Here is a 27,597-nt window from a genome sequence, read left to right as displayed (position 1 = left end):
CAATACCAGCTGTTTTAATGGAAAACCGTGACACCCAGATTGCTTTTGCTTTTCACCTTTATCAGCTGTTTAGATGCATCTACCACATCATAACTAGATTCTCTCTATCATTCTCTCTTTTTTTGTCAATTATTTATGATTAAGCAAATTTTTTGTTGTAACGTTGATGTTTTTCAATTGAAACCAATTTATTATTACCACAGAGATGAGAATATGGAGAAATCTCCTAGCAAGTTCAATGAGATTTTTGACCGAACACAGGATGTGATTCTTTGTAATATATCACGTCACGAATGTGCAGATTAACTTTTCTAATACTGTATTTGTCTTGTTATTGTCAAAAATGTATCATGTGTGGGTGATTTAGATGTTTATTTATTATTAAATGCTTGTAGATTATTTTTCTGTGATTTATGTGTCAAATAACGAGATCAATGTGTAACCGGTTACATTTGAGTGTGTGTTCTTCGATTCGCTGGACCCCACCGGCAAAATTTATTGTATTGTTACAGTTATTGTATTTGTACATGTGTCCATCAGTCTACAGCGCAGAACACACAGCAGAAGTATAAATTAGCCTTCACTAACTAGCGTGCACTAATGAGTCATCATATAACAGATGGCTTGTACTGTAAGCAGTGATGTCGTCACCAGTGTGTATGGTCTGGATGTGTTCGTATCAATCACAGTGATGATGAGATGAGCTCATATCACTTATGAATACCCAGAATCCTTTATGTCTCGGCTCATTTTCTCTCTCATTCTGAAAATGTGAAACCCCCCCTCGAATTTACAACGCGTTCTCTCTGTCTTTCTCTTGTGAGTCTCTGAATTAAACAGGCTCTCTGTTGTTTGCTACGCAAGGCGCTGTTAAGTAAATGAGCTCTGTTGTGATTGGTTAAAGTGATAGTTCATCCAAAAATGAAAATTCTGTCATCTGCTCACCCTCATGCCATTTCATATCTAAATTACTTTGTTCTGATGAACACAAAGTTATTTGGAAGAATGTTAGCAATTTTCAATTCTGTGATGTAATTGACTCCCATAGTAGGAAAAATTAAATGGTAGTCAAAGGTGCCCCAGAACTGTTTGTGTTCCTAAATTCTTCAAAATATCTCACTTTGTGTTCAACAAAACCACAACAAAATACAAAAACGTTTTTCCTAGTATGGTAGTGGATGATGTCACAGAACTGAAAACTGCAAACATTCTTACAAATATCTTTCTTTGTGTCTAACAGAACAAATAAATGTATACAGGTTTGAAAAGGAGTAAATGATGACAGAATTTTCATTTTTGAGTGAACTAACCTTTTAACCTCTTCACATGTGACAGGAGAGAGAGTGTGCTTATGTTATCACATCATTCAAAAAAAAATGTTTGTCCTTAAATGATTAATCACCGGACTCATTTAATGTTTATAAATGCAGAATGTAAAATACAGAGGAGCGTGATGAATGTTTGGGGTTAGGCCCGTGTCTGTTCTCGAATCGCGACATCTTTCACTTTACATGAACATTTATAGGGACAGTTCACCCAAAAATAAAAATTCTGTCCTCCTTTACTCACCCTCTTGTCATTTTACACCTGTATGACTTTCTTCCGCGGAACACAAAAGAAGATATTTTGAAGAATGTTGTTAACCGGTCCCCATTCGTTTGTATTGGTTTTGTGTCCGTACAGTAAAAGTGAATGAGGGCCAGTGCTGTTCGGTTACCAACTTTCCTTATACTATCATCTGTGTTCTGTGGAAGAAAGAAAGTCATAAAGATTTGAAATGAAAAAAGGGTGAGTAAATGATGACAAAATTTTCATTTTGGGGTGAACTATCTCTTTAAAGGCCATTGATGTCCGAAGGATATGAAGTGTTCTAGTGTAAAGGCTTTGTGCTGTCAAGAGAAGAAATGTATAATTGAATGAATTATCATGGAAAAGTGAAGAATCTTCAGACGTGAACGTCCCAGTAACCAAGAGCAAGAATCCGCAGTATTTATAATTCAACAAAGTTTGTGCTTTAAAATCCACTGACTGCAGCAGGTTCTGTGTGAACGGCCTCTTAGAGCTTTTCTAACAGTCGAGAGAGCCGTCTGTGAAAGAGACGATACGTCTTGAGATGTCCATGTTGAAGCAATGGCAGGTGGCAGAAACGCATGAGAGCGCACAGGTGTGTTCATACACAGAATGTCCCGCTGCTGCCGTGCCGAACATGACTGCGGTTAAACCTGCTTTACGGCTTCATCGCTGTCTGTCATCTTGTTTCCTATGACAGATCTGCAGCACTTCACTTAATGAGTTCGTCCCTTTGAGATTTTCTGTGAGATATCCGCACGCGGTTCACAAAAAATAAACCCTCTCGGCTTTCCTGCTCTTATTGTGGAAAATGTGACCTTAATCAAATCATGTCAATTAAATTCATGTCACGAAACAAACCCCTTTGTGTGTCATCTGCTCATTTTCACATTAAAAATTCTCTCTTATGTGGTTGTAAACCTGTGACTCGTTCATCAGTGGAACACAAAAGAAGATATTTTGAGAAATGTCTCGGTGGTTTTGTGTTCATCCAATGGAAGTTAATGAGGTTCAGTGTTGTTTGACTATCAACATTCTTCAAAATATCTTCTGTTGTGTTCTGATGAAGTAAAACCCATACAGGTTTGAAATGACATGAAGATGAATAAATGATGAGAGAACTATTCATTTGAGATGGGCCTGATTTTCAGTTCACGGGAATACATTTGTCATGTGATGTTTTATGGCTTAGGACGGCTTTTTAAGTATGCGTTTCACCTCCCATTAGCACATGTGCTGAAAGATGTATTCTGTATGTTAGCGTGAATCATTTAGTAAATGTGCTCGGCTTTGTGTATCAATATTTAATAAAGTGACACAAGACATGAGACGGCGGATCTGAGCCATTGAAAATCTCAGAGGTTTGATTTACCACCAGCATAATTGTTAGAAAGAGAGAGCTTGTGGGAATGGAAGCCGATTTGCATGCATTTGAAAAGCAGTTTAAAATAATATTATCATATGCAAAATGATTTTCACTGATGCGTTGTGGATGTTCCCTGTGCTTGATATCTTTTTGCCGTCTGTCATGAAAGAGCTTTGTAATGTTTAGAAGAATGAGTTGTATTTATCACAAAGGTGTGTGTGTGAGCTTTCTAATGTTTGACAATATCATCTGGTGTTGTATGATGTGTTATTTACTAATCACACTGCTGCTACATTTAACACTACTGACGCTGGTTTTAAACTTCGCACTCAGCTGACGTAGAAACTGAACGGATTGTGTTGTTTTTGTATAGTGATATTTATTGATACGCAGCAGTATATTGTTTTCTGTCACTTCACTGATAATACTGTTATGCTTTCACAAAGAGAAAGTTCACCCAGATATGGACGTTATTTTGTCATGTACTCACCCTCAAGTTGTTTCAAACCTGTACATTTTTCTAAAGAAGAGATTTTGAAGAATGTGAGAAACGAAACCGGGTGCAATAGACTAACGTCGTGTTTTATTTTCCTATGAAATAATGAGTGATCATATTTGGGTGAACAATCCCTTTATTATCTGCATTTCCCCAGTTTCACTGTGAATTGTGAATCACGAAACACTGTTTGGACATTTGCTGTCTGTAATGCATCTTCACCTCCTGCGTTGTCTGTGCAGCTTATTGCATGTTTCCAAACGTGATCAAACCCTTTTTATTTTTCATACAGTTATCTGTTAAACACTGTCCATGTGTATGGCCATGGTTTCTATTAACATTTGTTTGTAAACAGTTTTTGGCTATTGAGAAACCGAAGTTGTTTGAACCCGGCCTCGGGTCATACTGTATACGGATTGATAATGATTTATGAACAGAATGATTTATGAAGAGAACAGAACAGAGCTGGGCCGCCTGTCAATCATTCTATTCGTTTGTCTTGTTATCATTACTCTCATGACATGTTTAAATCCGTTTGAATAAGAAAATGTGATGTTTGTACAGGGTCAGACTGAGGGTTGATGGCATTCGTGTGTGAGCGCGTGTTGAAAAGAAAAGAAGAGTCAAGGAAAAAACCTTCCGACTGTGAAGTTGTTGTTTCAGAGCTGCGCGAGATGCGAGGTGACGCGCATTCAGGTGGAGCGACGCTGATCCGCTGCCGCGCGTCCACGAGCACAACGCCAGTGAAGATCTGTGGGCAGATCCGAATCCGATCCGCGGCTGGTAGACGCTCTTGTCGCGGGCTCGTGGGATGATCGCGACCGCGTCTCTTCTGGCTTCTGCTGAAGTAAAGCACGTTTCCACGGATCTTTAAATCTCTCGTGGCAGGTAAGACGCTTTGATTTTTACACGTGAAAGGAACTTCCTGTTGGTCTCGAGATTTCTGCGCTTTACTGCTGAGGTGCGCGCGTATTTTTTTACACTTCTGGTGTGACTATCAGAATGAGAATGAAAACCACGCGTTTATTTAATCACATGTCGGATGCGAATAAACGCGTTTTCACGGAAAATGTGTCCGTTGATTCTTGTGACGTGACGCGGATCTCATTATTGAGTGCCACTTCAGCACATAAAGTAACAAACGAGAGTCAAACAAAGAGCATTCGTCATTTTTATAGTGTCGGCGATCAAATTACAAAAGCAAAAGCACACAGTGGGATTATTTCTATTCTTCAAAAGCATACGAGCGTGTTCACGCGCATCGGAGGAGTCGAGTTGTGAAAACTGCAGGTTTGTTTTATGGATAAAGGACAGAAGATACCATTAGCTCATTAGATAGCAAACCTGTGTGAGTGCGAGTTTTGTCTGTATGTTAAAAACATTTAATTGATTATTGTGAGTGTGTGTATGTATTCGTGTGTGTAGTTGACCTGTTGTGTTTCACTCATGTCCTGTTTTTTTGTCAGCTCGATGCTGTTTCTAAGAAACAACAGCTGAAACACAAACTATAAAACAACACCATCCCTCTGATAACACTTATCAATTGACAATCACTTTTGTGTGTGTGTGTTCATGTTTGTATATCCCGGTGGGGACCTAAACCTGAATACACACCAACACATGGGGACTCGTGTCACTGTGGGTACCAAAATTGAGGTCCCCAGGGGCAAAAAAGCTAATAAATTGTACAGAACAATATTTTTTACAAATCTAAAAATGCAAAAAGTGTTCTATGATCTTTAGGTTTAGGGATAGGGTTAGGGATAGGGGATAGAATATACAGTTTGTACAGTATAAAAACATTACGCCTATGGACTGTCCCCACGGGGATAGTCAACCAAAGCGTGTGTGTGTGTGTGTGTGTGTGTGTGTGTGTGTGTGTGTGTGTGTGTGTGTGTGTTAGCATGACTGTCCACGGCACGCGTCAGGGGCTCGTTGCGTTTCATTGAGATCATCACAGTTGTGTTAATGTGAGATAACCACACACACACACATGTCTGGTTTACTATCTCCGTGGGGACAGTCCATAGGCATAATGTTTTTTTATACTGTACAAACTGTATATTTTATCCTCTACCCCTAAACCTAAGGATCATAGAAAACTTTTTGCATTTTTATATTTAAGAAAATATTGTTGTGTAAAAAAATATTAAAGGAATCGACTCCTCTTTAAGAGCCTTCAGAAGCACAAGCCCCGCCCCTTAGCTGATGTCATCGGTCAACTAAATCACATTAGTTTCTTGTCTAAAACAGTACAGACTTCAGAAAAACTGATGGATCAAGTCTAGAGCTGTGGAATGACATAAAATATTCTGCATGCATAAAACAAAAAGCTTGTTTGCACACAGCAGATATATAATTACATGTATCCACACATTTAACAAATCATATAAGTACGTTTGTCTTTTCAGACGGACTTATAACGCAGTGGTTCTCAAACTTTTTTGTTGTAAGGCCCCCTTTGTGTAGAGTGCATTGCTTTGCGGCCCCCCAAATAAAGACTTATAATCTTAAACTTAAATTTTTTTTTAAACCAAGAAAATATTCAGTTAAACAATGCTAAAACATCAATTCTTTTGGTTGGTGGCGTTGTTTTTCTGATGTTTGATTGCACAAAATGTATGATAGATATCTATATTTCTAAAATACCACAAAATCTGTGGCCTCCCTGGAACCATTTTGGGGCCCCCCAGGAGGCCACGGCCCCCAGTTTGAGAACCACTGTTATAACGGACCATCTTCTCTTACTCTCTACCGATGAGCTCAGTATGTGCGTGAAGAGAATGTATAAAACACAGTCTCACAATATATTTATTTGGACATCTGTTTAAAGCTGTTAAAGCTGGACAAAACTTTTTCAACACATTCAATGAGAAGATTAGAAAGAGCAATAGCAAAAAAACGTTTGTGAGTCTTCTTCTTTTCCTTTCGGCTGTTCCCTTCAGGGGTCGCCACAGCGAATCATCTGCCTCCATCTTGCCCTATCCCCTGCATCCTCTTCTCTCATACCGACTACCTTCATGTCCTCCTTCACTACATCCATAAACCTCCTCTTTGGTCTTCCTCTTGGCCTCCTGCCTGGCAGCTCTAACCTCAGCATCCTTTTTCCGATATATTCACTCTCCCTCCTCTGAACATGTCCAAACCATCTCAACCTGACCTCTCTAACTTTGTCTCCAAAACATCTCACATGTGCTGTCCCTCTGATGTACTCATTCCTGATCCTATCCATCCTCGTCACTCCCAAAGAGAACCTCAACATCTTCAGCTCTGCTACCTCTAACTCTTCCTCCAGTCTTTTCCTCAGTGCAACTGTCTCCAAACCATACAACATCGCTGGTCTCACTACTGCCCTGTACACCTTTCCTTTCATTCTTGCTGGTACTCTTTTATCACACAACAGACCTGACAATTTTCTCCACCCATTCCAACCTGCCTGCACACGCTTCTTCACCTCTTTTCCACACTCCCCATTACTCTGGACTGTTGACCCTAAGTACTTAAAATCCTGCACCTTCTTTACCTCTTCTCCCTGTAACCTCACTGTTCCACTTGAATCCCTCTTGTGAGTCTATTAGTCAGTAAAGAGAAATAGAGCTACTTAGTACCTGATCTCTAGAGATCTGTCTGTCATTTACACTTACAGAATATGCACACAGTATTCTTACATATTTTTAATACAATGTATTATTATTATTATTATTATCATCGATCTGTCTATCTAAATTTCTCAAGTATTTTTGTGTACACTGCTAAATAACTTTAAAAGTAGTTAATAGTAATTTTTTGGTGTGCTTTATTAAAAAAACAGCTAGTAAATTTGATTATTAATTATATTATTAATGACACATTGGAATTGCAGGACAAGATCGACATATTTGGTTAAGGTTTTTGTTATAGAAACATTAAACAATTAATAAATGTAAAAAGTGACCGCTTAGAAAATTTTATTGCATGAAAAATGTGTACGTCTTTTAATAATAAATCAAAATCTGTAGTAAAACAGGGAATTGAGCAGGAATCGAAAACAGAGCTAAGAATTCTTTCGATTCCCGAACCAGGAATTGGAATCGGAATCGACTCCCAAAAATTCAGAATCGAACAGCCCTACTTTTACTTCCGTTTGGGACTTTTACTATTGCGCTGTCAGACATGCGCACACAACCCAAACTGTGAGAAAACCGGTAAAGGCGTTTACATGCAGCACGAAATCGGAGTAATGGGCAAGCGGGTTTTGCTTACGCCGTGTTATGAGCTTTCCGCGATAATAGGAATGATGAACATCTCGTTTGTCTTGACACTAATCCACGTCTCCATGAAAAGGCTTTCAAATTTAATTACAGCAATTAAGACGCAGTCGGCTTCTTGTTGTAGAACTGGTCTTTAAGTATGTTCCAGGAGTGCAGTTAGAGATGTTTGCATGATCGAAACGATTTCCAGTCAAGCTTTAATAATGCGAGAAATTCCCATGCCAGTGTATTTATTTAATCTCAGATCAAATAATGAAATAAACCCAAAGACGCAAACAAAATGAAATCTTGATTGTCGAATTAAATTCTACAGTCAGTGCATTGGTCTTCTCTGTGTTTTAGTGAGCTCAGTTGAGCGTCTGACTCTAGACGCGGCTCAAAATCCTGTCACCACTCACATATTTATTAATATATTACATAATATATCAATGCCATACAGAGCCTATTCGCTGATGAATGTTTTTGAAAATGATGTTATGAAAGCCACGTGTTTTTCAACTGAAACAGAATAAAAATGAAGTTAAAACTGGCCCATAATGCATCAGAAGTAAAACTGGAGCATGTACGTGTCATCCGGTGTGTGATACCTGCGAGTTGTACACGCGTTGCGACGCTGCCATTGTCATTCTAATTATAAGGTAATAATAACTGCCTATTATTAGAAAATGAAAGTGTTTTTACACCGTGTATGGACGTAAACTTGTTGTTGGACACTCCAGAAACCAAAGTAGGACCTTAAAAATCACAAAATACTAATCTTTAAAGTCATTATGAGCTGTTTGTGAAGAAAGTCTCGGCTTCCAAATGATGTCATATTAATCAAATTCCCCCATTTTAAAAACCAAATTCAGGCCCTGCATCAGAATCTGCTCTATAGACGTTTCAGTGGCAACAACATGAGCAAACATCATGTGGCCCAAACTTAAATTTCGGTAGATCATCCGCAAAGAATCTATAACTGTTGAGTAGTTTTCATTTTATTTATTACAATAAAATGTTCATATAAATTAAGAAGAATGTAAATTAAATATGTAAGAAATTGTCATCTTATTACCAAACACAGAGCGGAATTATCCGATGAAACCGCCTATCTAGTATAGTGTGCAGTGCGTTTAGACTGCAGTATGTATAGAATGTATAAAGTATATGTTCGGTATAGAGTACAGAGTTTAGTATGTATAGTGATGTTAGCTCGGTTAAGATGTAGTATGAAATGTGTTAAACAGGGCAGTACGTTAACCTTTTTTTGCACGTAGCACTGGTGCTACAGAGGTTTAAAGTTTTGTAGCACAGGCCAAACAGTTGTAGCACGAGTATAAAACGTCTGTTATATTAGAAAAATATACACATACAAATATTTATGTATAGTTTATCACATAAATAGGCAGGTAACAGACGAAGGACATTAATGTTACAGTTGGGTAAATTAGGACTTTTAGTTTTTCCCAAGTTCCTTTTTTCAGTTTCAATTTCTGTGTTTTCCATTCTTTTACTATACAATAATTATATATTTGTCCACATACTGTCGTATACTATTATATTATTTATTTACAATGCTAAACTGCAGTAAAATTCCTCCTTTTGCAGATACAATGGTGTTTCTGATATTTTATATATATATATATATATATACAGTATATATATATATGTATATATATATATTAAATATTAGTTGAGTAAATATAAGTATACTCGAGTGTTTATAGTTTATCAATTTGCTGCTAGAATACTACAATTTACTATAGTAAATATTATAATACAATACAGTGTTTTTAATCTGGATGTTCAAGTTAACCAGACTTTTGTGGTTGATGATATATTTTCTCTAACAGTGAAATGCTTATGAATAAACTCTCAGATCAGCTCTGCAGATGGAGTTCATGTGTTCATGTACTCAATACAGAGACGCAGACAAATGCACGAGCGTCACAGGCGTGTAGTAATGTGTTAAACTGTGCAGCTCATTCACGCAAAACAAGCAGATGACATTTAAAGAGCCGGATAGCGCCTCCGCTATTCCTTCCCTGTTTCCACATCGCGGAAATCACAGGGCTCTAAATATGGACTCAATGCAGCTGGAAAACAACTAAAATAGCGGTGCACCATTGATTTACATCACGCACTAACCAACACCGCGACAAACACACCTCACACAAACAAGCGGCTCCGTCTAAAACACGTTAAAAACTGTATCACATGCGTGCTACACTGGTAAATTTATTCTTAGCTCAGACAGATGTTTTCGTAGCATGTGTGACATATATGTCGCACTGTATAGCCTGTGGTGCATCTACTATAGATTTTACATTGGTAAAAGTAAAAAGAAACAGTAAAAGAAAACTTTTGAAATGATGACCAGAGATCATGAGAGATTCAGAGTCCTTCAAGTTTTTGCAAAACTACTTTCATTCTCCATAAACATGATTCAAATGGATTAGTTTATTGCGAATTATTTCAATCTGTGCAAATATATCATTTAAAGAGTCTCAGAAACCCGCTCGGCTCTTTCGTTTGCAGTGCTTTGTGTGAGTTTTTGTCAAGCTCTTGCTGCAGTTGTGGTTGCATTGGTAACTGCGACCTTTCTTATTGATGCTGGACTATAATGGGTATTGTAGCTCTTAAGCATGTGAATATGTTTGTTGATTTTAATGATAAATGTTTAGAAATGTCTTGTTTGTGTGAGATCAGAAGGTCAGATGGTTTGTTTGTTTGTTTGTTTGTTTGTTTGTTCATTCTGATCTCACACAGCCTACTGCTGTATGTCGTGAACGACTGAAGATCTGATCACATGCATCACAAATTCAAAATACAAAGGTTTTGTTGAGACAAAGAATCACATCCACCTAAAATAAACAAATAAACTATATGCAAATGCTTTAAGACATGTCATGTTATCTGTGCAGCTATTGCATTGAATGTTAGTTATATTTTTCAGTTGTTAAAAATAAAAATGACTACTAGCCCTTGACAATTAACGATGTGTTTAATGATAAATGTCATTGTGTTATTGTGATATATCATACCTGTCACTCACGTGATGTCTGATGCACTTCTGTCTCTATGTGTGTGTGCGTGTGTGTATGGTAGAATGAATGTCAGTGACCCAAATTGAAATGTTCACTAATGTCTGTGTGTAGATCATCATCATGGTTGAATGACGGGCAGTGAAGTACAGCTTTATTGATTTTTTCTTCACTGAATTCAGCTTTGAACACGCGGCTGAGATGTGGAAATGAAAATATGTATAAAATATTATAGTATTACAGTATAAAAGCATTATGCATCTGTTTGTTGATTGATTGGTTTGTTTGGTGTGTTGTCCTGTGAAAACCTACAAAACAGTATGCTTCATTATCTGTTGGCCTTGATGTGTTCATTTATTGATGTTTTTGCTGTATTTGTTTATTGCTTCAAAAGGATAGCCTATTTCACAGGCAAAACTAAACTTTCCCATGTCTTACTCGCCCTCAAGGCATCCTGACTGAATGAATGGGAGTGAATGGGCGTTGACTTTTTGAAGCTCCGAAAAGTGCATCCATCGATCAAAGAACGGCTCGACACGGCTCTGTGGTCTCAACAAAGGTATGCGTTTGTTTAAGAGAAATATCCATATCGACAGCGCTATTAACGTTAATATCTAGCTTCCGTTATCCTTCTTCTACGCGTGAGCAGAAGGAGAAGACATCTAATTGGAAGAAAACGAAAAATCGTCACCGAAACTGCGTCATTTGCCAGAAAATCAAGCCTCAGGTTCACGCACAGCAGAGGGATAACGGAAGCTAGACATCAACGTTAATAGCGATGTCGATATATAGATATTTCTCTTAAACAAACGCATTGAATCGCTTCAGAAGACCTTTGTTAAGACCACAGAGCCGTGTCGAGCAGTTCTTTGATACATGGATGCACTTTTTGGAGCTTCAAAAAGTCAACGCCCATTCACGCCCATTCTCCCGCTTGGAAGCAAAAGTATACGTGGTATTATAACGCCGACTGCATTACTCTTCAAGAAGAAAACCATATTCAGTCAGGATGCGTTGAGGGTGAGTAAAACATGGGGAAACTTTGATTTGCCCGTGAAATACCCCTTTAAATCAATACAGAAACATTTGCACATTCCATCGGTTTTCTCATGACTAGACACAACAAGCTATTTGTATGATTTCTGGTTCTAGCACAAACACATTGTTTTAACAATATTACCACAATGAAAGCTTCTAAAACATATATTTGAGATTCTTTGACGTTCAGATGATAGAATTAGTGATGTTTAACAACACCGTTAAATAAATGTAAAACAGTCGACATGATGCACAATTTGTATGATTCTCTCTTCTGTGTCATTTCTAAGGGTTGATGTAGAATTCCACAATACATCAAGTCCGGATGATTTTTATCTTGAGATTATTTGGAAAAGAATTTGTCATTAAAGTAATTTTATCTGACAAATGAATATCTGCAGCTGTACGTCTGTAGCCGTAATAACGACGCTTCGCTTTTGATGTGATGTCCGTTGAACGGTCAAAACGTCAACATGTATAAGTTTAACGTTTATATATAAACGTTTAACACATGAACACTGAATGTTGAATTAGTTTGTAAGTTTATTGTGCTGTGACATGCGCAGGTGAATCTGGTTGAACGGGTTCTTGTCTCTTTGGTCACATGATATGGTGTAAGGATCCAGGTTATTCATTGTCTTACCATCATGGGCATCTTATAAAACCCGCAAACTAACAAAAGTAAGTAGATGACCAGCTAAGCCTGGTCAAATATGAAACGTTTGTCTTAGCTGTTGTTATTGTGTCTGGATGAACCAGTAGACATTTACGATAAAGAACCGCAGAATGTCGGTGTGAAACCGCGTACATGAAACAGGTGTGATGGCTTCATGTTCGTCTCGGTGTTCTCACATCAGCTCTGTTTTCATCTTCTGGAGTTTTGCTTTCTCTTTTCAGACGTCTTTGGCTTGCTCTCTGTTTGACTTAAGGATGTCATGAGAACCCATACTTCGGTACCAAGTTTATACCAACATTTAAAAATGCTTTTCTTATAGAAATAGTTCTTTAATAGTTGGAGCCAGTCAGTGGTTTTCGTACTATTTCAGTTCCGACATCCGGATACTTGAGCTTTACAATGACAAGAGTGAAGAAATGATGACAAATGAAACACGAGTCTGATATGAAGTAGCTGAGGAGAAGACCTCTGACTTCTGTCCACACGTCTCGCGCAGGATTTCATCTTTTAAACAATTCAATTCAATTCAAATTTATTTATATAGCGCTTTTCACAATGTGCATTGTTCCAAAGCAGCTTTACAGGAGCAAATAAGAAAAACACAGAAAGGTAAAACACAGCACAGTGCATGGTGTTTATAGACCAAGCAAGATCATTATAATAAATAATATCTAATAAATAAATGAATAAATAAATGCAGTCTCCCGGTGAGCAAGCCAACACTGCACTGCTATGCTCTAATAATATAAACACACACACATCTGATGTAAATGGAGAGATGAAAGACGCAGAACTCATGTGTGTTATATGAGCACAGTCACGCATGTAACGTTACAGGTTTTTTATTAGCAGACAAGGAGTTGAGCTGTTCAAACAACCAGCTTTTGTTCCACAAACATCACTGAACTCATTTCTCATCTGAACTTCATGGAGACATGTAAACACACACAGTCTGGGTCTTGTTCAGTCTTCTCTTCGTTACGTGACTCTTGTCGCCCGAGGAAGATTAAATAATTTACAAACGTGTTTTTCGTTTCGGTGTGCAGAGTTTGGGCTCGTCGTCTGAATCTCACCAAAGCTCTGGACAACATTATATCTGATTGTGTTTTATCAGTTCAATGTTTTATTTATAACTTTTTTGAAATCATTATAATGACAGTGAAGAATATAACTGTGTGTGTGTGTGTGTGTGTGTGTGTGTTCATGTTTGTATATCCCGGTGGGGACCTAAACCTGAATACACACCAACACATGGGGACTCGTGTCACCGTGGGGACCAAAATTGAGGTCCTCATGGGCACAAAAGCTAATAAATTGTACAGAACAATATTTTTTACAAATCTAAAAATGCAAAAAGTGTTCTATGATCTTTAGGTTTAGGGATAGGGTTAGGGATAGGGGATAGAATATACAGTTTGTACAGTATAAAAACATTACGCCTATGGACTGTCCCCACGGGGATAGTCAACCAAAGCCGTGTGTGTGTGTGTGTGGATGGATGGATTGTGTTTGTGTGTGAGGATGGATTGTGTTTGTGTGATGGTCACAGGAGGATTGATGTTAAAGAAGCGCTGCAGATTTCCCATGTCAGATGTTGCTCTAGTAACCCAACGCTTTAAGAATTATTGTCACGTGCAGTGCAGGTGCTTTATATCTCCAGTGTTACTACAGTCCACACGCTTGCATTCAAAGCTCCTGATAATGAATACACTAATAACATCACATATCAACTTTATCTCATCTGTGTGGTTAAAGTCCACAAAACATATCTGTGGCGTTACTAACCTTTAAATCTCTCGTGTGTGTGTGTGTGTGTGTGTGTGTGTGTGCGTGTGTGACAGTATGTGGTGTAGAATATACACATGTGATAATCTGTGGATAGGGCTGTTTTACATTATTCACACTTGAGAGTGATGATGAAGAAACGTATGAAGACGATATAGAGCGGAAAATTCCCAGAACAAGACCTGACAAGACAGAAGTTAGTTCAATAACCGTACAATAGTCAGAAGCTCGTGTTTGTGTATTCAGATCGATTTTTCTGTCGTTGTGTACTGACGTGTTATTGAATGAGATTCTGGAGTCAGTGTTTAATCGTGAAGATGTGGTACTTTCTACTTTGACTCCAAGAGACGCATGGACGTACCGGAGCTGATATTTGAATGCTGATTTTCATGCGGTGTGCAGTTTTCCGCAGCATTTCTCATCAGCCGTCTACAAGAATGAATGAAGCAGAAGTGTGAAGGTTTGCGTGCCGTGTTCACGTTGTGTTCTTCAGCAAACAAAGAAGCTTTGATCAAGAGCTGATGGACTTCAGTTGTGTCGGGTCACTAGAGTTCAGCGGCTGTCACATCAACAACAGCGAATGAATGCGCTCTAATCTTTCTTTCTTCAGACGGGACGATGTGATGCTCAACCTGACGTTCAAAAGACAGAGCAAAGATTATCTGTTGACATGATTTAATCCAATCCACAGTTGTGTCGTTGTTGGTGTTCTTTTTAAGATGTTAATCTCCTCTAGAAAGCTTTGGTCTGAGCTCATGTGTGTGTGCTTTACATCCACATCATTGATTCTCAATCACTGACCGTGTGTTTATTCTTTACCATCGTATCCCGTAGGGCTGTCACAATTATTAAATAATCATCTCGTCGCAATTATTTTACATCATCGCAATTATTTCAAATAACAGCGTGTAAGGATTGTGAATCCTTAGAAAACAAGGCTGATCTGCAGCATCTGCTGCATTTTACATCCACCGTCCTTGATCTGCACTCACTGTTACATTCAAATGACATTTCTACATCATTTGAGTTGTGTTAGCTTTGTATTTTTATTTTGTTGATTTTTGTTTCCAGACTTGCTGCATCTACACAGCAAGACCCCTCATGTTTTAGTGCCCAAGACTCAATTCTTCTCTGTTAAGGTCACTCTACAGTAAATAATATAAGTTATTTACAAAATTTTCACATTTCTAAAATATGTATTTTTTTTATTGATTAAATTAATCGTCATTAATATTTGTATTGTTAAAGCGATTAATTGCTATAATTTCATTTAATCGCAATTATTTAATAGACAATTAACCGTCAGCCTAATTTCATAACCGTGACAGTTCTAGCGATCAAACGATAAATCGCGAATAAAAATTTGTGTTTACATAATAAATGTCTTTGTCCTGTGCATATAGGCCTGACGCGATGGTCAATTTATCGATTTATCGAGCGATATATAAACTTGACGTCGGTAGTTTTTGGTGATGCAATATATCGCCATTGTGTTTATATATGCATTTGTTTACATAAAAATGAATGACAGTTACATTTAATATGATTGCGCTTTCTCTGTTAGCGCTGCCCTGTTTCTGTTTGTCAAAAGCGGGGCTCACGTGCACACACAGTCGCAACACACGGGGCAGACAGCGTCAGGTGAAAAGACTATATTGTGTTTTCCTGATGAATAAAGCCAGTTCGCAATACTGTTGTAGGCCTAGCCGGCTTGGTGTCAAAGCCGTAAACCTCCCACTCCGATATGAAAACAAAGGAGCGCGTGAACAAGACGCTCTACTTTTTAAATATAGAGGTAACGAAAACAGCAACACAACTGATTAAAACAAAAGCCGCATTTGGAGCTCGAGAGAGGTCTTACAGACAGTTATATTAGATATGACATGTCACATGTATGAATACATCTTAGACGAATTTCAAACAGCGTTTTCGGTTCCTTTGTAGGGCACTTCACGAATGGAACACCACTCACAAAGTCGTTCCAGATCTAGAGACATTATTTTCCATTGCTCAATTGGGGAAGGGTATTTTAAACGGCCACATTATGACATGCCCTCTCCAGAGTTCACATATCAAGGTCATAACGGATTGTAACGTAAATCAACCAATGGTTGAATTGGTAAGGACTGGAAATGTCTGTGTAATTTATTTTAAATATTTACACTCCAGTTTACATTCCAATTTAAATGTCCAAATATTCTATTAAAGGTCTTTGTTCTTTAAAAGGGTGTACTTGCAATATTATATTATCAGTGGCATAAAATATTTATAAAATGACAATAATATCGACTATCGAAATTATTTCCGATGCAATTATTTGCCAAACAAAAATTTGCTATCGCGACACGCCTATGTGCATATTCATTTTGTATTTATAAACACATTCACATACATGTATATATTTAAGAAAAATATTAAATATATTAAAACTTAATAAACATTTCTATATAATTTCAATTATTGGTACTGTAAATATAAATATTTTCATCTAAATATTTCCTATATAAATATATATATATATATTACCACCTCGCCGCATTACCACCTCAGGGTGTGCATTAACTTTCGAATAATTGAACGGCCCGTCGTCAATATTCCTTACATAACATGCGATCCGTCTACTGTGAATTTATAACACACCACACATGATGAGTCCTTAACTCTCAAAACCTCAGCAGACTTGTGATTGAATACCATCTCATATGTGTGTGTGTGTGTGTGTGCGTGTGCGTGCGTGTGTGTGTGTGTGTGTGTTTATATAACTGCAGGCAATGGATGGGTTCATCCTATGATGTGTCTCATGACTCTCTCTCTCTCTTGATGTGTCTCATGACTCTGTCTCTCTCTCTCTCTCTTGTTGATGTGTGTTTATGACAGATGTGAGGGGTTCACTGCTGTGTATTTTCACTTTATTTCTCACATTTGGCCTGGGGTGAATTCCAGTAAATTCCAGTTTAAACGCTGCTGAGAAAAATACCTTAACCAGGGGGTCCCAAAGGGGGGACCCTGGGGGGGTCGCAAGGCCGCGAGGGCGGGGTTGCAAGATGATATCCAGAAATCATTTTTTAATTGATATAACAAACAATAAGTGTATCAAAATATAAAAATATTAGTTGAGTTAAAAATAAAACCAGGCAAATAAAAAGCACATGTAGGTGCATGTGCGCATTTGCGCGCAACGTTTGTATACTTTAACCACCTCCGAGGATAGTGGGGGTCTCGAGTCACTGGCACTGTCATTTTGGGGGTCGCAGGCTGAAAAGTTTGGGAACCCTTGACCTAAACCATTCTATGGTAGTTCATTAAATTGATCTGCTTTAAACTGGTTCAGCTCATCATTAACTAAACAGACCAGTCTAACCAGTTTCATTGATTCTTTCATTCTCTTTTCCTCTGAAGGCCAGAGATTGTCAAATGTGTGGTTCGTTTGATCATCGTCTTTATTTGATCTCATCCGAGTGATTTTGGAGGAATTACAAACCCTCATCTCATCTGGATTTGATGATAAAGAGTTCAATCTCTGACGAAGTTTCATAAACATTTAGGAACGTTGTACTAAAAACAAATCTAAAAGTGTTGTGTTGGTGATGTCACTTTATAAACACAACGCGCACACTTTCAATTTGAAACCCGTTGTCAAAAGTTTGCGTTTTCAGGTTCTAAAGATGCTGTGCTTGTGTGAAAGAACAGCCAAAATGAATAGATATCCATTTTTAGTTAGAAGCGTCTCCGTGTAAACGTCCACTTAAAGAGAAAGACATCGCACCTTGGAATTGTTGTCTCTGAATATAGTTTCATCATGTAAACACCTGATTTGAATTATTCAGATGGTCTTCTGTTCTTCGGATGGTCTTTAAGATGTAAAGTTGGGAAAAGAGTGTGTGCCAGGTATGTGAAGAGAGTGTGTGAACTTCTTTAAAGAGAAACAGGATTCAGTTCCACGTAAGAATTAAATTGAGTCATTAGTGTCAATCACGGTGTTATGAGTGTTGTTAATCCGGTCAGATGAGCTTCAGGATTCTCTTCTCTCACTCACAGATGTTCAGGGGATGCATGTTGTGTTCTTATCATTCATGTGTGTTGTGTTGCAGTGCGATGATGCTGTTTGTGCTCCTGACGCTTCATTGGACGACGCTCATCACAGCTCTTCATGAGTCGAGCCGTACCGCCGGACGGCAGAACGGTGAGTGAAGGTCACCCTGCGTTATTGAGTGTGAATGAACTGCTCTCAGATCTGTCTTTGATCCATTCAATTTCAGTGCTGTTATATTAGACAGATTTAAAGGGATAAACAAAACTACATTTGAAATGCTGTCGAAACAAATGAATAAATACATAGTCAACGCAATGAATGGATAAAATTTTCAATTACATGAATGAATGTATGAATGAATGAATGAGTGAGCCCTTGGAGTTTAGACTTTGGAGTGAACGGGGCATTTGCGTGCCATTATGTAGACGTTTGGAATGCACTTGGCAAAGGAAGCGACGTAATTTACTCACTATCTTCAGCTGGCATGTTCCCGTGAAAACGTAGCATTGTGTCCGTCAGCAGATGTTGCAGTTTAATGGCATATTTAAGCATAAAACCTAACTGTTTGCAAATAAACAATACATTTTATATTTTGAAAAGTTTTATATATATTAGTGTTTATATAATATTTAGTATATTTCAAAAACTTTTTAAAATATATGTTTATTTGCAAAAAATTAAAACAGTGACATCTGCTGACGGACACAATGCTTCGTTGTCACGGGAACATTCCAAACTTCAAAGGGAACAACTTCAAAGGGAGTAGGGCATAGGAATGATGGAATTTTCCTCATGACGGTTTGGTACGAATACGCGTAGTTACACCCCTAATCATCATCCACCCTTATCGTATATGTCATGCATTATGAGAATATACTGATAAACACAGTAATAGATGCTTGCGGTTTGGTTATTGATTCTGTATCAGCGCACACGTGAATATTAACCCCTGTCAGCTAATGACTGAGGGAAGATAATATGCTACTGATGTTGATAAATCAACATCAAAAAGTCAAAATCAGGATAAAATGCATTTTATAATGGCTAAAAACATCGTGTATATATAAAAATTTGCAATGATTTGGGTTATTAATATGTATGTTTGTATTATTGAATATACACCAAATAGCATCTTTATTTTCTCTCTTTATTATTTTAGCATTATTTATATATATATCCTACAGCACCTTATATTTACTGAAGAACTGATTAGTGTGTCTGTGTTCAGTTTGGCTGCCTGTGCGTGCAACCATTTTACATCATCGAAAAAGAACATGGCGGCCTCCTTAGGTTAAAATGAGTATTACATTTAGGTTTTTTTAAAGTAATGAAAATATTTGGTGTTTTTCTAACGACAAATGGTAGTAACGTAAGGACATTACAACGTATTAAGCCATACATCTCTCTATACCCTGGGTTCCCTTTAGGAGGAACTTAATCACACCTCACTCGCCCAACGCCACTCGTTCTCCACTCACTTCATTTTCACTAATCAGCTGCTCTTGTGATTGGCCGGCTGCTGTTGCCCGGGGCGACACTGGTACATATCTATTGAAAGGTCACTGCAGTAGAATTGAACACACCTCTGTTAGGAATCGAGTTTGATTAGTGATTTCTCCTCAGATTTATTTTCATCTTAAAGAAGGAGATCCGGAGACGAGACCGCAGGCTTTTCTCAGCAAAACACATCAACATGTCTGAACACAAACACTCAATCGTTTCTCACACGTTTGCTCAAACACGTCTCTTCTCAGAAAGACATCTGATGAAGTGAATCTATATCACAGTGTTCCACACCAGTGGTCATGTCACTACTCAAGGTCGTCTCAGGTGAAGATACGTCACCATGGAGACCAGCAATCTTCTCTTCATTATGTCTTTGACACTGTTTAAATGTTCAAACCATTGAAACGAAGCATTTCTCTTATTGTAAACGATTCATCCGTTTATAAAAACGCATTTCACGTCCTGATCATACATGTTTAATTTATGAGGAAAAAACATTGCTAAAAATTAGGAGTGTTAAAGCATGCGATTTTTTTTTTTCAGATTAATGCGTTAAAATATTTAACGCAATTAAGGCAGCATCCGTTTATTTTGTCATCCTTTGTCTAGCATTACGTTATATAATCACGCTCCTATTCATGTAAAGGCCGTTAAACCATTTAAGAGAAATTCAATGTGTTTTGTAGCTTTAATTCTGTATTTAGTTTAGAATTTAGCATTAAAGACTGTAAAGTATTTGAGAACTTAATTCAATTTCTGTATATTTCCTACCTGTTAGACATGATAGCTCTCAATTATACTGTACTTCAATGTTAAATGGCTATAATTAATGTTAAAATAAAGAAAAAATCATCAATTTAATGGAGACGTCAGTTGCACTACTAATATCAGACTGTTGCCTTTCATTCATAAAATGATGTCGTTAAAGAAATCTCTTGTTTCTACATTAATTTGGAGATTAAATGTGAAATTATTCGAATGTAAAAGTATATTTAAAAACATTAATGTAACGTGCGATTAATCGTGATTAATCCGATAATTTTTTTAATCGATCGACAGCACTACTTAAAATGTGTATTTTTCAAGGTACTTTATTGGCATGATTGCGTGTTCTTACAATATTGCCAAAAAATTACAAAAAGACACACAATAAGTACAAACACTAAAGTGAAATAATTAAGATGGAATGAAATATTAAATAAAGTACATGTAAATAAACACATTTTTAGGCAGAAACCTGAGAATGGGATAAAAGTTAAACAGTGTATGTGTGTAATGTGGTTCAGGGCAGTAGTTTGTGCAGCTGACAGCTGATGTGTGTCTCTATGAAACTAATATCAAGCTGTCGCCGAGTTATAAAAATATGTATATATCTGAAAATATATTTTTGTACATTTATTGTGAATGTTTAGTAGTTGATGCATTTGTGCTGATGGTCATTTTTATGCAATATAACATTGATTGTGAGTTTGTATGTGAAATCAAAAATGCTGTTCAGACAGACAGATGATGTTGAGAATGTGTCATCAAGCACTGACCTGGAGTCAGCCGTTTGTTTACGTCACACTCGATTATGTAATCTGTCTCACGAGGTTTCTGTTGCTAAATTTGGGTTCAGTTCAATTTCATTTGTTTTGTCAAAACCCTTCACAAACCCTCTCTCTCTCTTTCTTCAGAAACTGAAATTGTATTAAATGAAACTAAAGTTCTTGTGGCATAAACCGCTTCAGCCGCTTCATCATTGTGAATGAACTTTCTTGACCTGTTCTTTTCTTCAGGATTTTTCTGGGGTTCTTTCTGATCGCCGTTAAATCCGATTAGCATAGTTGTTAGCCTTAGCCTCCATGTAATAATCTGAAAGGTTTGAAGCACGCAACGGCATTAAAAAAACAGAAACAGGAACAAACAGTCTACGATACACAACATATGCGTGTCCTGCGGTGTGAAAGCAAAAACGTAGAAAACAAACTAACGATGAAGATAAACCTCTCTTATCCTATTTTATATCACGAATATAAATACGAATCTTATAAAATAATGAATTATTAACCGTTTGTTTTCTGAATCGAGTCTGTGTAAATCCTTTGATTTGAACTAAAGTCCCTTGAGGTCAGTTTGTACTCCGATTAAAAGATGCTTTTCATGTTGCTTTCCAGATGTGGTACGGCCCAATATTTCTAAATGCCGCTCATCGAACATGGAGGACTTCACCTGTCATTGGAATCCACTGGATCGTGAAGAAAACGTCACCTACACGTTCTTGTACACTATTGAGTAAGACAACAAATCACACGCGCACACTAGAGGATGATATCAAATGATGCGATGATGTATCAGTCAGTTGTTTCGTGAACATGAAACAGATGTTATAATGTCTCTGGTCTGCTGTAGGAAGGATGTCTTTCAGGAGTGTCCGGATTACGTGACCGCTGGTCCCAACAGCTGCCACTTTGATGCCAAGCACACTCAGGTGTGGCAGGTCTACTGCATGAACGTCACGGCACACACCCGCAGCGGTCCAATCACATCACCTTTACTCTGCATCGATGTGGTGGAAATAGGTGATGTATTACACACTCCCCAGATCACAAGAGCATCATCAAGAGCTTTCTCTGGGCATTCAAACATCAGATTTTTTGGTGTGTGTTTGTGAAGTTTATTCAGTAAGAGCTGATATGTGTTGCTCGTAACACTTCTCTCTCTCTCTCTCTCTGTGTTTGTGCAGTGGAGACAGATCCGCCCTTTAACTTATCTTACAGCATGTTGAACAAAAGCGGTGATGAATCGGGTCAAACCATTCTGGTGTCCTGGTTGTATCCGTGTGCACCTGACGTCAACACCGGCTGGCTCACGCTTGTGTACGATCTGAGATACAGACATCTGTCAGAGCCTGACCAATGGAAGGTAAAAACAGCTGAAGTATTCCTTCACGGGTGTGATGTCAGTCAGTGTTCTCAGATGTGTGTGCGTGTGTGTGTAGGTAAAGGAACGCTTGCGTGAGACTCACCTGGAGTTGCTTGATCTTCCGATGGGCAGTTATGAGCTGATGGTGCGCTGTCGATCTGATAAAAGTAAATTATGGAGCAGGTGGAGCGATCCCATCTATTTCACCGTCACTACTGGACGTCTGCTGGGTAAACACAAACACAAACACACGCTGATGTTTAACACACATTTATCTGACTGATGTTTGTGTTACAGTTCACATGTTGGTGATCATGTTGGTAACAGCCATCGCTGTCATGACCTTCCTCATTATTGGCTTTGGGCTCATTCCGCAGGGCAAGAGGTCAGTGACATCACAGCCTTTCTGACCGTTGTGTTGAGTCACATGTACACTTGTGTGATCGTCTGAGACCTTCTGTTCTGTTTGTGTTGTTTCTGCAGGATTAAAGCATACCTCCTGTCACCCATTCCCAAACCGCGCATCCGAGGACTTGACCCCATGCTCATCAAGGTTTATATCCCAGAATTCTGTGCGTTGTTAGTGATGAAGTCGAGCTTCGCTCTAATAAAACATTATGTCAGGGTTCGTACGGGTGCTGGAAATCCTGAAAAAGGGTTGATTTTTAATGCAGTGTTTTCAAGGTTTTAAAAAGGCTTGGATTTGGGATAAAGGGCGTGGAACTGCTTGGAATTAGTATGTGACACTAGTAGAAAAAATAACGGAAAAGCTCTTATTGCGTTTGCCGTTCGTATTGAAAACATTCTGCTCGAGGCTCGCTTGCCGTAATTCTGCGCACGTGGCGGCCGGCTACATATGAAGAGTTCAGATGCAAAACCCTCTAAAAGCAACCTCCGTCAAAAATGAGATTATGATGTTAAGTTGGGAATGTCATTTTAGGATCGTTTTTAGCACGATACCATCACTTATTGTGATTAAGTATTTATACTGGAAAAGCGTGAAAACACACATTGAAAGTACTTGAAAAGTGCTGGAATTTGACTTTGTAAAAGGTGTAAGAACCCTGAACATTGTGACAAACATCACTCACATTTGTTGTTTTTGAGATGAATAAAACGACACGGTGACTTTTGTTTATCAGTTAATTTGATGTTTTTTGTCTCCAGAAGGGGAAAATCGATGAGATCAATCAGCATTTCTCCACTTTTCACAGCTATAAGCCTCCGCAGTACTCTATGGAGACGTGGTATCAGGTCAGCTTGGACGCGAGTCCGGCCGCGGCGCTCAACGGTTTGATGTCTTATTTTAAACAGGAGGACAGAGCGGCCCCTCAGCACCAACCCTTCCTTCAGACCAACCAGAGCGGTCCCACCGAGCACGACGCCTCTTACTGCCGCACGCCCGCCGAGGTAGACAAACCCCATCAGAATACTGCAGAGGCATGGCCAGAGCCAAGCCACACCCACCCAGAGCTGGTGTCCTTCCCAGGAATGGACTACAGCATGATTTTAAACCCCGCCCCTGCCGAGAGCGCCGTGACGCAGCCCAGTCCTCTGGATTTCTACACCTGTGTGGGTGAGATGACGCTCTGTGGGGCGGTTCATCTGGTGCCCTGTCTGCCTGAGTCAATGAAAAGCACCGCCTACCTGCAGTTTAAAGACGGAGCGGCGGAGCCGGACAAGAGCATTCAGTTAGCAGCATTTGTGGAGAGAAAGATAGACGAGATGTTCGGTGCCGATGATACGGGTGAGACGACAGATCAGAGGGAATGTGACGTGCCTTTACTGCCTAATTCAGATGACAAACACTGACACTTACAAACACTACAGCTGTTCAAACACACACACACGCATGCGTGTACGCGACGAACAATCGCACATTTCACTTACGGGGTTCAAATACTTTTCTTTTGCTCTTATATTTTTACTGGTAAACAAGTACTTAAGAAATGTTTCGATGTTTAAAGAACACATGTGTGTGTCCAAGACATGAGGCTTTGCACAGCGGCTCAGTTTGTGTTGCTTTGTGTTTTCTGCGTTTACAAGAAATGAAAAACTGTGACGCTTTTCTTCAAACTGTCAGATGTGCCTACAGAAATGACAGCATTTATATTTTCAGACGGTCATGTATTTTGCAGCTTACGCGTAACCAAAAACACAAAAAAGATTCCTCAGTCATGTGTGAACAATACCAAGCGGCAACCTTCCGATCTCTCTCGTGAAGCCAACATGGACGTGACTTAAACTGCAATTCATCGACTGGCCACTAGAGGCTGGCTCCAAAACAGAGCAGAATCTCATTGAGCCCCATGTTAAAATGGGCAACTTTACAGCAGAAAAAAACATGTTTACAGTCTGGTACAAAAAAGTATTTTGGTCTATATATGTAATTTTACCCTTCACGACAACTGTGAGGGGGTGAATTATTTTTATAACTCGTCCGTTTAACTTATATTAAGCCTTAAAATTCTGCATCATTAAGGGTGTGGCCACTTGAGTGACAAGTGATTTCAGCAACCAGGCAACTCAGCTCCAACCACGTCCCTCCTCTTTGCCCATTTTCAGGAGCGATGCACGGTGACGCACTCCTAAGATGGCGACGGCCGGCTTCTCACGGTTTAGGCTTCAAAAAAGCACCTCAGAAAGCTACGGGTGACGTCACGGACACTACGTCCATGTTTTATACAGTCTATGGTGAATACTCAACAGTGTGCACCTGATGTTCCTGAGAAAATACAATCTGTTACATTAGCCACACGATACAATCATGACTATATACATTTACTGAAGAAAACTAGCAAAAATAAACAAACTGAACTCAACATCTGATCACAGCCGAACAAATCTCTTGAATGTTGTTGCCGTAGCCATTCGCCCTTTTCACTAACAAGCTGTTCTGTTGTTTAGTTCTGAGCTTAAACTTGATTCTTATTTGATTTTCATTCACTACATTTACAAGTTTAAGCCATAAACGCAACACACGCACACCAAAGACTGTATACGGTATAACCAGCTCTTTATAATCACCTCTGAACACACTTCATAACCAGCTAAAAGACTCAACATCAGAGCACTACTGCAGGATTGAGTTCATGTATGGAGTAAATATGGTAAAGATGAATGACAAAATTAAAGTCTGTTCAATAGATATCAATGAGAAGAAATGATGATATGTCAAAAGGTTACATGATAATGTTTTTATACATTCTTATTCTGCAGATCACCCTAAACTTGATCACATCAGAATCATTTTTGCTATACCTCCATATATTGAACTTGCACACAAATGTCATCATCACAACATAATCTGTTTAAGTGGTGTCTTAAGTGAAGGCATTAATATACTGTATATATGGGTGATTTTAACTCAGGAAGTGACGTCATTCTGCAGGATAGCAGGAAAACGAGCAGGTGTGAATAATCTCCATTCATTTGCTGGATTGTCACACAGATTAAAAGATATTAAAGACATAAACGTTTATAAATGACTTTGAATAAAAAAACGCCATTTGATATCTGTTTGTACGGTCACTCGGGTGAAGTTTGTGCTCGTTTTATTTGTGTATGTTTGTAAAACTCATTTATGTGTGGTTTATTTGTTAAGTGCGTGCGTGCGCGTGTATTAGAGACGTCAACACTGTGTTATTTGTACACTGCTTCTGTGTTTTCTCTTGATTTTTTTTTCTCGTTTGGTGTTTGTTGTGCCTTTAAATACTCATAAATAAATGTAAATACTCACTGCAAGTGAAAGATGAAATATAAAGCTCTTCTGTATTTTATGAATGATTTATACAGTAATAAATAAGATGACAGGATGAATGCTGAATGAGAAGTACACTATATATTGAGTATAAAAAACGTTTTTTGTAAATTAGATTGTTTTTGTGAACTTTCTGACATTAAAGGGATACTTTACCACTAAATCAAAATGTCCCCATGTTTTACTCACCCTCAAGGTACCTGACTGAATATGGTTTTCTTCTTGAAGAATAATGCGGTCGGAGTTATAATACCACGCGTCATTTTACTTCCAAGCGGTGGAATGGGAGTGAATGGGTGTTGACTTTTTGAAGCTCCAAAAAGTGCATCCATCTATAAAAAGAACGGCTCGACATGCCTCTGTTGTCTTAACAAAGGTCTTCTGAAGCGAATTGATGCGTTTAAGACCAAAATCCGCATTGGCAGCGCTATTAACGTAGATGTCTTGCTTCCGTCATCTCTTGAATGTGCGTAAACCAGAGGCTTGTTTTTCCGGCAGATGTCGCAAGTTCCGGTGACGAACGCTGCGTTTTTAGTTTTGTTTCAATAGGATGGCATCTACTCTGGCGGGAGCTTTCTTCACCGTCATTTGCTGGAAAAACAAGCCTCTGGTTCACACGCATTCATTTTTGGAGCTTCAAAAAGTCAACACCCATTCACTCCCATTCAACCGCTTGGAGGTAAAATAACACGTGGTATTATAACAACGACTGCATTATTCTTCAAGAAGAAAGTCATATTCAGTCAGGATGCCTCGAGGGTGAGTAAAACATGGGGAAATGTTGCTTTGCCTGTGAAATATCCCTTTAAATCTTGTCGCGCTTAATGAACGTTGTCATCTGTGGGGAAAACGCATTCATGTATGCTCAATAAAGGTGAAATCTGATGTGCTGAACATGTTTTTATTCTGATTTACACACAGGTGGGATTTTCGTGGAAACTGCGTGCATGTTGCTTTTCTTCTGTTTGACCAGCAGATCAGTGCAAAACAATGACATTACCATAGTTTACTAAAATAATACCTTTTTGTTTGTCACCTTAAAGTTTCAAAATAATTTATTGAGCAAAATAATGTACTGAAATTAGACAGTGTTATTCCAGAACTACAAGGTAGAAAAATGTACATTTTGATTTTTATAACTTTAAAAACAATTGTAAATGCTTGTCTTAATCCGTCTTGTGAAGCATCATT

At 38.4% G+C, this 27,597-nt stretch overlaps 1 protein-coding gene across 1 annotated transcript; it reads left to right on the top strand.

Annotated features, from left to right (window-relative positions):
* The first annotated feature begins 4,051 nt into the window (after positions 1–4,051).
* On the top strand, positions 4,052–26,465 carry LOC130553472 (growth hormone receptor-like). The gene is made up of 9 exons (XM_057332443.1): positions 4,052–4,319; positions 18,295–18,386; positions 21,899–22,016; positions 22,134–22,303; positions 22,468–22,646; positions 22,723–22,876; positions 22,944–23,031; positions 23,130–23,199; positions 23,814–26,465. The coding sequence occupies exons 2-9, from the start codon at positions 18,299–18,301 to the stop codon at positions 24,456–24,458; spliced, it is 1,512 nt and encodes a 503-aa protein (XP_057188426.1). The 5' UTR covers positions 4,052–4,319; positions 18,295–18,298; the 3' UTR covers positions 24,459–26,465.
* The last annotated feature ends 1,132 nt before the right edge of the window (positions 26,466–27,597 follow it).

This window comes from Triplophysa rosa, linkage group LG4 (genome assembly GCF_024868665.1).
Source record: "Triplophysa rosa linkage group LG4, Trosa_1v2, whole genome shotgun sequence".
NCBI classification, from domain to species: domain Eukaryota; kingdom Metazoa; phylum Chordata; class Actinopteri; order Cypriniformes; family Nemacheilidae; genus Triplophysa; species Triplophysa rosa.
The sequence above is the reverse complement of the archived record's forward strand: the minus strand, read 5'-3'. Positions and strand labels throughout refer to the sequence as shown.